At 33.9% G+C, this 12,028-nt stretch overlaps 1 protein-coding gene across 5 annotated transcripts in view; it reads left to right on the top strand.

Moving 5' to 3' along the window:
- Window positions 1–12,028, top strand: part of LOC102918459 (complement factor H) — a 90,913-nt gene that overhangs the window by 52,290 nt on the left and 26,595 nt on the right. For 4 of the 5 annotated variants that reach the window (XM_076547552.1, XM_076547555.1, XM_076547554.1 and 1 more), the window contains exons 10-11: window positions 7,401–7,583; window positions 8,762–8,938. In XM_076547552.1, coding sequence (XP_076403667.1) covers window positions 7,401–7,583; window positions 8,762–8,938 — 360 coding nt within the window. Of the gene's footprint in view, window positions 1–309; window positions 2,357–7,400; window positions 7,584–8,761; window positions 8,939–12,028 lie in introns of those variants that run through there. The other variant, XR_013043301.1, reaches the window with a different exon arrangement.

Here is a 12,028-nt window from a genome sequence, read left to right as displayed (position 1 = left end):
GAAGAGAGAGGAAAAGGAACATAGACAGTTATATAAAGAAATAGAAAGTTTTAAAATAGTAAAGTCTTTAAAGAGAAAGTAAAAGTAATATAAAAAATAAGCCATGTAAAGATGGATATCACACAGAGAGTCTGGATTATATTGTCTTTGGGATTCTTAACTACAGAAAGACATTTGATTGTAAAGACTGCTCAGTTGAATCAATGTGTATATTATAAAGGTATTTCAATTTTGAAATTTATGTCTAAGGATGTTTTGCTTTGGAAAGGAGACTCTGCTTTTGTTTCTACAGAAAGCCAGCTACACTAGGTAATAACTTTTATTTTTGTTACTGTAATGTTGTGCTTCTACCACTTCATATCAATAGAGTTATGCATCATGTGTTCAGATTTAATTCCATAACTTTTCAGTAGGATATCTATGCCATTCTTCTATATTGTGACTTGTATAGTAACTGAATTTTACTGTGGAGAGATAACTTTACATGGATACATAATAATTTAATTGTCTATACCATTTTCAGAAACATTTTTGGCTATTTTAGATCTTGACAATTTTGAGCTGTTTATGAAAATTTGAAGATAAGATGTATTTCTTAGATAAACATCTAAAACTGAAATTTATGAGTACTGTAGCATGTGCATGATTTGGTCTGTAAAAATCTGGCATGTGGATTTTCAGGACGTTTGGCACATTTTGCATCCATAACAGCAATGAACAAGCTTCAGTCAACTTGCTTTCCTCTAAATATCAGGAGAGTGAGATTTTATATTCTAAATATATCAGCATAGGAATATGTTATTGTACTTTAATTTTATCTTCCTAGTTGGCTTATAATACTAATCACCTAAGAATATCCCATTTAATTGCATGTTTTCTTTTATACCCTATTTTATACCCCTTACCAATCTAGGATATGATTCCTTTATCAAACTTCTGAATATTTTCTTGTATGGCATGGCTTGTCTTACGAGTTTCTAGCAGTTATTTCTAGTAACTGTATTTTAACACTCAATGAGGCCTACATAAGTATTTGTGAATTATTTTTGCTTATGTAGCACATTTAAAAACAATTTTAATATTTTGAGAATTTCGTTTTTATAGTTCTTTGAAAATTTCATATGATATGTTTTATTATATTCACCTATCCCCAACTATTCTCTGGTATGCGTTCCTTATATTACCCACCCAACTTTGTGTCCTCTGTTCTAGTTCTTCTCTTCTTCTCCGCATTTTGACCTGTTGTGGATTTCTGAATTAATCTCCATTGGCTGCAAAAAGAGAAGCTTCTTTGATGATGAGTGGGACTGAGGGAGCTGGGGACCCAGACCAGGGCTATGACAGGTTTCTGCCAGAGACCAGGCCTTAGTTTCGGTTTACTGCAGCTGAGCAAGCAGTTGTATGGAAAACCACAAGAGACACCCAAACATCAGGCGCCCCACAGCCTTCCACTAGCTAAAGATAGTTTCCCTACCAGCCACTGGAAAGTTTGTAACCACTAGAGTCACATACCAATCCTATAACAGCTTATAAAAATCCACCAATCACCCCCTAGGCTAACCTCTCCTCCTTGAAATTCCCCTAAACTCATTTAAAAGGAGCTTGTGAGCTACTCTCAGGGTTGCCATTTGGCTCTTTGTCAGATGGTTAGAGCCCAACATGTTGGTAATTTTTGATAAATTCTCTTGCTGATCGCATTACATGACTGGTTATCTTTTATGGGACTTCATGTGGATCCTAAAATCACATATCTGTGTATACAGGAATAAGTATAGTCAGGTTTCTCTGGTCCTGCCTGTCTCCTTGGTCCCACAGCCACTTAAAAAATAATCACTCAGAGGCTTAATATTATTTACAAATTTTATGGCCTATGGCAGGCCTCTTGTTAGCTAGCTCTTATATCTTAAATTAATCCATTTCTATTAATCTTTGTTTTGCTACATGTTCGTGGCTTACTGGTCTGCTGGCATGTTGTTCTTTGGGTGGCAGGCTAGTGTCTCTCTCTAGACCCCAGCTTTCCTTTTCTAGTCTCTCTCCTTGGATTCCCTGCCTGCCTCTAAGCTGCCTTGCCATAGGCCATAGCAGCTTATTTATTAACCAATGGGAGCAACATATATTCACAGCATACAGAAAGACCATCCCCTAGCAAATAGGTATTTACAATGTCATTAGAAATAGTACTGGTAAGCTGGGCAGTGGTGGCAGACACCTTTAATCCCAGCACTCGGGAGGCAGAGTCAGGTGGATCTCTGTGAGTTCGAGGCCAGCCTGGTCTATAGAGCAAGTTCCAGGACAGGTACCAAGACTACACAGAGAAACCCTGTCTCAAAACAAAACAAAACAAAACAAAACAAAAATACAAACAAAAAAGAAATAGTACTGGTTTAGTAAGGTAGTAGTAATAGGCTCTCCTCTAGGGTAGTTGGCTAGGTTTACTGTACCAGGCATGAATTCCTGCTTATTGATTGGGACTTAGGTACAATTATACAGCCATTGGTTACCACTGATACATAAATTTCACTATTGCACAAATAAGAATTTCTTGCTCTGCTTATCATTGTTGTGCTTTTACAGTCTTTACACCTGGGAAGGGCTTTACTTGCTTTTCTCCCTTTGCAGGGTGGATATGCTGGATCATCTAGATGTATGCTAGTTTTCTGCAACTGTGACTTCCATATTCACATATGCAGACTCTGGGAAACTAGCTTCTTCGTATCTTCAGATTTTAAGCTTTTAATGGTGGCATCTCAGGTCTCAGGGAATAAAGCTGAAGGACACCCTTTCCCCTGCTAATCTGCCATCTACACATCTTTCTGAAAATGGTTCTTCAAAATGTTGCCCACGTTTTCCTTGTTGTTTGTTATGTTTCTACTGAATTTTGAGACTACTTAGTACATTGTCACTGTTAGGCTTCTGTGGGCTAGTGTTCTTCACAAGCATTTCCTCACTTTTACAGCTCAAGTTACATTCTATCTGTCTTTCAAGGGCAAATGTTTACTTTTTCCTTATTTTTATTAGTTCTTTGAGAATTTCATACAACATATTTTCACCATATTCACCTTCCTCCCCAAATTCCATCTATATCTACCTCATCCCTACCCACCCTATTTTTTTGTTCTTCAAAAAAATTGAAGTCCTATCTGTGCTGCCCCTAACCTCTTGGGTGTGTGTCCATCCAGTGGAGCATTGTCAGCCCTCTCCCTGTGAAAGCATACACAAGATGTGCATAAGCTGCAGTCAGACAAAATCTCAGCATCTTTAGAGGAGGTAGGCACTAAGTCTTACCCATAGCTGTGACTCTAGTCTTCATTGATAGCAAGCATTTGTTTTGATGCTATTCAACATATCAAAAAAAATCAATTACTGGTTCTCTTTTTTTTTAATCATCAAAGTGTCATTTATAAGTCAAAAGCAGTTGTTTTTCTAGAAGTTTATATTTAACATTAAGGTATATGATCAATAATAATTTTATTTGAGTGTGAGAAAAAAGTTTAAGCTTATTATTTTGCATTTAAATGCCTAAATGCTAATGTTTTCTTTGATGAAAGATTATCTTCTATGATGAAATTGATGTTAATTATTCCTAAATATGAACTAGTCTTAGGTGTGTGAGTCACTGACTCCCTGTTCTTTTCTACTGCTCTGTATACTTGTACATTCACCAACATCATAAGTGACTACTCCATTATATAAGACTTGATACCTTGTAATATTAAATCTTCAATCCCTTTCTTTATGAACAATTTAATTTAAAAATTCAAATGTTAAATAAAAGTATAGATTGTAGAAATCTATCGTTGGAGAAGTATGATATTTCTATTAAATAACGTATTTTATAAGTTTACATTAGGTTTAAAATATCTAGATCATCTGACATTTTGAAGAATTATTTTGCTGTGATGGTCCCTTGTTATGTGACTGTTAAAATGAGCTTACTTATGAATATAAAATGCTTTTCTGGAATAAAATTAGAGACAACTGATATAGTATAATTTAATTTTTTTCTATTAATGAGTAGGATATATCTGTGTAGTAAGTTAGGCCTTTGGTTTCTTATGTTCTGTTGTATGCAACAGAAAGGTCCTGTGTTATTCTGTAAATGTTTATCTAGTACATGTTTTTCATACTGAAGCAACTATATCATCTAAAATATTTTTCTTGAGTGAGTTATATAAACTATGGCTTTTAAACTCCATTAATTTTTAATTTGTCAAATTAATTGACATGGATACCCAAAATATTCCCTGATGGTTCTTTTAAAATAAGTCATATTAGATATATATTTTATTTATATACATTTATATATAATAAATATATAATTATATAATATAATATATTTTATATATATAATAAATATATATATTTCCCATAATTGCTGATATTGATAGCCTGTGCTGTCTCTACTTTTCTGTGCTAAATCTGTTTAAATGTTATTAACTTAAAATCTTTTATAGTATCAAGGTGTAAAGGTTATTTTTCGTAGGAATGCATTTGTGTATTACAAACATTATTCCTTGTATTTTTGTTTCATTATTTTAGTTCAGGATGTGACACACACCCCTACCACATGCACACACATCTACCAACTTTAACTTTAATTTCTTCTTCTTCTTCTTCTTCTTCTTCTTCTTCTTCTTCTTCTTCTTCTTCTTCTTCTCCTTCTTCTTCTTCTTCTTCTTCTTCTTCTTCTTCTAATGTCTTTTTCTTTTCAAATTTCAAATGGAATTTTATTCACAAAATGGAGTGGCTAGCCATGTAGATCATAACTTGTAGTCTTTTGGTCTATACATCAGACATCTCTAATATAGTGAGTTGCAGAGTAATGATTTAGTGACTTTTACTGACATTGATGTTAATATCATTATTGATACTGCATTTGATGTATAGATAAAAGAAATAATTTCTACTTAAAACACTAAGATTCTGTAGAATCCCTGTGATTATGCCTTGAGATTTGTTTATTATTACATTCAATGAAATTTTGTCCATGGTCTTTTTATGGATAGTGTTTTCTTTTTCTTTTTTCTTTTCTAATGCCTTTAAGAGAGTCTCAGGTAACTGATATGGGGCTACTGTCCTTTTCAATGTATATGTTGAGTGCAGCCAGCTTTCATGCTACTGTGTCTTACCATGAATATGTTTATGTGGTTTATCACTGATACTTGGATGAAATGGGTGAGCATTATCAGTTGCTTTTCTGGGAATTTTTGTTAGGGGAATAAGATGTTGCCACAATGCATTTTCTTCCACATCCACCACATCTTTTGAGTAAAGAAGCAGTACCTTGTTAGAACATTTGCTGTTAGTGCTAGGGATTGGATATCTGCATGAATGGAAGCTGCGTTTGATAATTTTGTTCCCATGAAATTTATTTAGACTAGTTTCAGAGCTTTTTCTTTCCAACTAGTGTGTTCAGAACATCAATAAACCTCTTCTGGGATCTTACTAAAGGATTTGCCTAATCAAAAGGAACTGTCCCACCTTTTCAATTTGAGTATCTCATATTGCTGGTGTTCTGGGAGCCTTTGACCTTACAATTTGCAGCCAATTTTCTTCTTCTGTTCTATTGCATCACAGAGTCTTGTAAGGTGCTGTAGTTTCCTGACATCTGGCCAGAGAACTAGAGGATGGTGGTGGAGATCTGCAGAATTCTACTTTGGGTTTTCTTTCTGCTCTGCTTTTCTATATCACAGATCCAGTGACTCTGATCGCTTTTAGAACAATGGTTTTGTTTCTTCAATTTAGTAAAATGCCTATTATTTATTTTCTGGTCAGGTTCCTTTCACTGTACTATTTTCTGGAAAAATCCTCCATAATGAAGCCTCCTTGATAACAGACCTCATTAGTCTCTTGCTACTCTGGAATTCTAGTCTGGGGCTCTTTGTCTTCCAATAACAGGCATTGGTAATTTTCACAAAACTTCTCATTCCCCTCCTTGTTTATGGATGGCCCTCTGTTTTTCTTTTATTTTCTTTACATTTTGTTACAGTCCTTTACAAAAATCACAATTCATTACCTTTCCCACATTTGGCTTTTGCTTGATCTCTGTTCATCACTTGAGGTTTTCACAGCTTGTGCTTGTGTTAGTATTTGTTTCCTCATCCAAGTTAGTGAAGTGAAAATGCTTATTTATTTTTATTCTTTATGCTTTTCTAGTTGTTTGATGGTGTTCCTGTGTCTTCACTACTTAGTGTTTCCGTTCAATATTTTATCGAATCCTTTAATCAGCATTTATATAAGATATTTAATGTTTTATTCTTTGATTTCCTACTTATCCATAAACAATCAAATGTATGTTTTGAGAAGAAATCTAGTAACTGGATTTCTTTTTATACTTTCTTTTTAAATTAATTTTTTATGGAATATATTTTCATCTGGTACATTGCACAATGGAATCTTATTCAGCTGATAAGAAAAGTGAAATTAAAAAATTTACTTTTACACTTTTAAGTTCAGTTACTCAAGATATGAGGAGGCATCATTTTGCCATGAGATTAAATAATTTTTTTTGTTTCTCATGATCCTCTTTGAACATTGAACATCCATTGTATTTTAGGCATGAGGTGTAACTGGAAGTTTTCCTGTGTCCCGCCCAGTCCTGCAGTAGCTCAGACCCAAGTAAAACACAGAGGCTTATATTATTTACAAACTGTTTAGTCTATGGCAGGTCTTTTGCTAGCTAGCTCTTATATCTTAAATTAATCCATAACTATTAATCTATTTATCACCACATGTTTCGTGGCTTTACCTGTGTGCCATTACATGATGTTTTCTGGATGGTGGGATGGCGTCTCTCTCCAAACCCCACCTTTTCTCTTTCTTGTCTCTCTCCTATCCTGCCTGACTCTAAGCTGCCTTGCCATAGGCCAAAGCAGATTATTTATTAACCAATGGGAATAACATATATTCACAGCATACAGAAAGACATCCCCCAGCAATGAGGTTACAACGGTATTTCAAATTTTTGAAACTGGAGTCTGTAGCAACTGTGCAGATAGATTTTCCAAGATTATCACCCAACCACAGGATCTTTAATTGAGCAAATAAGTCTAGATGCCTTAGAGAGCCAATTATTCTGAGGTTTAAGGAAAGTATAAGAAAAAATACCGTTCAGGATGCTGACTTTCTGTAGGATTGTGCATTCACTTGGACAAAAATTTTAACACAATTTTAGAAGTAATTATGAGTGATTTAAATCTTGCTATGTTAAAAAATTCAAACAAGATATTGTGTATCTTAAAACCTATGATTTGATTTCCTTGGTTCAGGAATGTGAATGATTCTGATTATTTTAAGTCTTCATGTATAAGTGACTGACAGCTATTTTAAATATCTTTTGTATTGTAATCCTTAAGCTACTGAGCATGAACTCATCCTTTTTTCACTCCTTTCCCTTTTAGAGACATGTTCAAAGGACAGTATAGAGATTGAGAATGGGTTTCTTTCTGAATTTGATCGTACATATGCTCTAAACAGAAAAACACTTTATAGGTGCAAACAAGGATATGTAACAGCAAATGGAGAAACATCAGGAACAATTACCTGCCTCCAAAATGGATGGTCAGCTCAACCCTCATGTATCAGTGAGTACTTCATGATATTCCTGCCATTATACTGGTAATGTATAAGGGTTTAGCTTTATTCTCCTTTGAGGTGGCTGGTGTTGTTTCACTTGAAAGATGAGTTTTAAACTTCAAGAAAAAAATATTATTTGTTTTTCCTTTTGGACTCATTCCTGCACTGTAGAATATCAGTTCATTTCCCTTTCCAATGCTTTAAAATATCCTATCATTTTAAATTTAGTGAAGGATTATTTGAACAGCTGCCTTTTAAAAGATACTCTGCCTTGCATATCAAAGCCTTTGCTCCTAGATATAAAGGTAAAGCTTTAGGTGAAGATACATATCCATGTTTTAGATCCCAGAATATGTGATAACCTTATAATACATATTTGACACTATCAGTTAAGGTCCGTCTCAGAGGGTCTCCCTCTTATAAATTCTTCCCAAATATTTTGATATTGAAAAGAAAGAAATATTCCCAGGTATCATCAAATTTTTGTGTTTTAGTACCTACAGTTAATGAAAGTTTTCTGAGAATAGTGAGTTCAGCTTGTCTTACTTATCAGAAAGCTAGCCAGTGTTTTTTTTTCAGGAACTATGCAACATAACTTAAATGATAAGGTGATTTAATACATTTACTGCTTTCTTAGTTTCTATTTTTCATTTATTGTACTTTTACAAGATCTATTTAAAGAAAAAGCAATTAAAATTATTCCCATGTAATATTCATATAATTACAAGACTTTTTGGATTTCCTTATTGTGAGAGAAAAGAACCTTTGATATAATAAAATAAATTCACCAGTTTTAAATTTAACTAATCTACTTTTCTATATTCTATATTGCATATGAACTACTAAATATGGGACATTAATTTTCAAAGTTTATTACCCTTCGCTAAAACAAAATACATCTGAACTTGTCTATTTATTTGCAGTATGTAATAAATATAAGAAAAAAATGAGCTGAAAAATTATAAAGTTTGTAAAACTTAACTGAGGCAGTAATTGCTAATAGAAGTGTAGTTTTCATTTCATAACTATTTCAGGAAAATGATTTATTATTGGTCTTCTAAGGGTCTTTATATATAGTATTTCATTGTTATCATATATTAACCTATGACTACTTTTGTTCTCATAGGAATTGCTCAGATTGTCCATTGACACATTAAATGAAATCTTCTATTTTATTTTGCATTAGAGTCTTGTGATAGGCCTATATTTGAGAATGCTGAAACTAAAAATAATAGCACGTGGTTTAAACTCAATGATAAATTAAACTATGAATGCCATATGGGATATGAAAACAAATATAAACATACTAAGGGCTCCATAACATGTACATATGATGGATGGTCTGACATACCTTCATGCTATGGTGAGTATGATTTTCTCTGGGATTTTTCTTTTCACAAGGCAAAAATAAAAATTTATGTGTTACTTGAAAATATGAACTTCCTAGGATCTTCCTTCTGATTCAATGTAAACTAGGAGAAAGGACTATTTTGAAGGCTAAAGCTGATCATGTTTGTTTTTATTATTGCATTGCGAGCATTTATTTATCTTATATGTGTACAATGGTTATAAGTGTGTATCTATGGAGGTGTGCACACCACATTACTCATGAAGATGTCAGAGAACTTGTGAGTCAGCTCTCTCTTTTCATCATGTGAGTCCCAGAATTGAACTCCTGTCACCAAGCTTGGAGGCAAGCCCCCTCACTGACTCAGTGGCCTCATAATCTGGGTTTTGGTTTTTTTGTTTTGTTTTTTTTTTTTGTTTGTTTGTTTGTTTGTTTGTTTTTTTGTTTTTTTTTTTTTGTTTTTTTTTGGTTTTTCGAGACAGGGTTTCTCTGTGTGGCTTTGCGCCTTTCCTGGATCTTGCTCTGTAGACCAGACTGGCCTCAAACTCACAAAGATTCACCTGCTTCTGCCTCTCAAGTGCTGATTATCTGTTTTTAAAATAATGTACTTATGAGGTGTAGATAGCACATTCTTATGACTCTAGAACTATAACCCTAGAACAAGAGATTTTAAATTTGAAGATATGTTGGGCTACATATTGAGTCTCTGTTTCCATAAACAAACAAACAACAAACAAAATACGTTAAATTAATTATTCCTTTGTATGACCTGTGTATATCAAGTATCTCTGACTAAAGTATAATTGTTTCATTATCTTAAAGGCATGCTCTTAGTTATTTAAACTAGGTCTCCATTATCAAAATTATGATTTGAAATATGAAAAAAGGTCATGCAAATCTGAAGAGTGGGAAGGAAAGAGATGGACAAGTTGCAAGAGAAAAAAAATTGAAAGTGAAAGGAAAAGTATTGGCTCAGGACAAAGGGCTACCAATAGATAGAGAGGAGACAGATGTGGCATATAGGAAAATGGTAATTTATAAAGGTACAAGGGGAAACCTGTGTCAGGGTGAGGTGTTTAATTTTATTTGGACATGTTTATTAGGTGAGCCACATGGATTTTTGACTTCAATATTTTGATAGCTGGACCTTGATAGTCAGCCTCAGGAGGAGGAAGTGGCCAAATAAGGGAACAGACCTTGGTGGCTAGCTTTAGCAAGGTAATCTAATGATTTATAGGAAGGCAGAGGCAATGAGAAGGGCAAGGCCTGCCAGAGCCATGTTTGCCATGCCTGGGTGGCCAGAATTCCTTTAGAAAGGATAGCAGCAGAAATTTAGAAAATTGATTGTAGCATCAAGCATCCACTCAAATATAATTCATTAGGGATGTCTACACCTGGCAAGGTGGTACATGTCTGTAATCCTAGAACTTGGGAGGGAGAATTATGAGCATCTTGAATATGAGACCACTCTGGGCAACATATGAAGACTTATCATAAACAACAAAGAGATTCAAATGACGCTGCAAATTAAAAAAAATCAAACTAGGCAAATGGTGATTATCAATTTCTCTCTGATTATAAGCAGTTCAAGATTGTGAAATCAGGACTTTCTACGATATAATACTAAAATAGAATGCAAGGATAGGGCTATTAGTTCATTAGGACAAGGCTTGTCTACCCCATGACTTTAGGGTCAGTCTTAACATTATAAAAATAAAATAAAATATACTACCGAATTATTTATTAATGTGACAAAACCTTTCCTGTGAAGATGATATGCCCCAGATAAGGCGTTCATGATCAGACATCATACAGAAACCACCAAACTCAACTTGATGACCCATGAGTTTTATTGGGGTTACTGAAATATGAGTGAAGGGTTGCTTACAGGACCAGAAATGACTCAAAGACAGCTGCATTACCAAGGCCCACCCAGCATGGGTAACAGCTCACAGAAACATATAACTGGAGTACACTGCACAGCCTATACACCAGATTGGAGAGTGTTTTTACCAAGTGACTCAGTTGCTCTAAACCTCTTCCAGAGAGTTGGGCTGGTTTTAGCTTCTTCCAGGCAGCTGATATAGTCTCGAAATCTTCTATTTTTACATCTAGGCTTGTTTGAGTATCTTCTTTGCAGCTTGCCTTCTCTGAGAATGATTCATCAGTTTGGCTTGTTTACTTGGGAGTAAGTTACCTACTGGATCTGGTCAGTTTCAGGGACTTCCTGGAGCTATTTAGAGATCTTTACCTTCTTGCTAAAGGAGCTTTCCTGCAGGATGGAATATTTTAACTTTGGATGAACTGTCGCATAATAAATTCAGATAGTTTTGCAGACCTGGTGCCACACCCCTGATACCAATAACTAAATAAAAACCCTCTTCTTATTAAAATTTATTCATGGTTATGGTGAATATGAGTGACCCCAGACTTTTAATAACTGTGAGTCTTGTTAAGGCTGATTTTTCCCAGGGAATCTAAAAAACTCAATATTAAAGCAAAGGAATTATTGGGGACTGTTTCCAGAAGCTCTAATGTGTGCCATACTTGTGTGTCCTCTCACAAAATGAGGTTTTGGTTATTTGCTTTAGATATTGCTTTTAAATATCTTTCATTTTTGTTGTTAACTCCATACTAACTCTTGACTCTTGAAAGCTGGAATTTTCTTTTATGTATAAACCTAGTTTTTAAGTTGTAATCTCTAATTTTATAAATTAGTAAATATGGGAGATTTCAAACAAGAAAAAAGTGTTTATTTTTTGTAACAACAATGCCAACAATTAAAAAAAAATAATTGTAATGGGGAATGCTACAAATTCTTAATTTGAGTTAGATTGATTAACAGTTAATAAGATTTGGAAATACAACAAAATAGCTTAGAGTATTGTAAATATTGAAACAATTTATGTTACTGTTTTGTCCACTTTTTTATGTTCTTTTTTAATTTAAAATAAACTAACTTTATTTTCCTAACTTCAAATACATTAGAAATGACTTTACCTGTTCTACTTTCTCAAGTATATTAAACCGAAATAATATTTTGAAAATATCATACACATAGTGTATAGTATTAATTTCAAATATGAAAGAACAGTTGTGTATTGT

Source organism: Peromyscus maniculatus, chromosome 11 (assembly GCF_049852395.1).
Source record: "Peromyscus maniculatus bairdii isolate BWxNUB_F1_BW_parent chromosome 11, HU_Pman_BW_mat_3.1, whole genome shotgun sequence".
Taxonomy (NCBI): Eukaryota; Metazoa; Chordata; class Mammalia; order Rodentia; family Cricetidae; genus Peromyscus; species Peromyscus maniculatus.
Note: the sequence above shows the minus strand (reverse complement) of the source record. Positions and strands in the feature narration are given on the sequence as shown.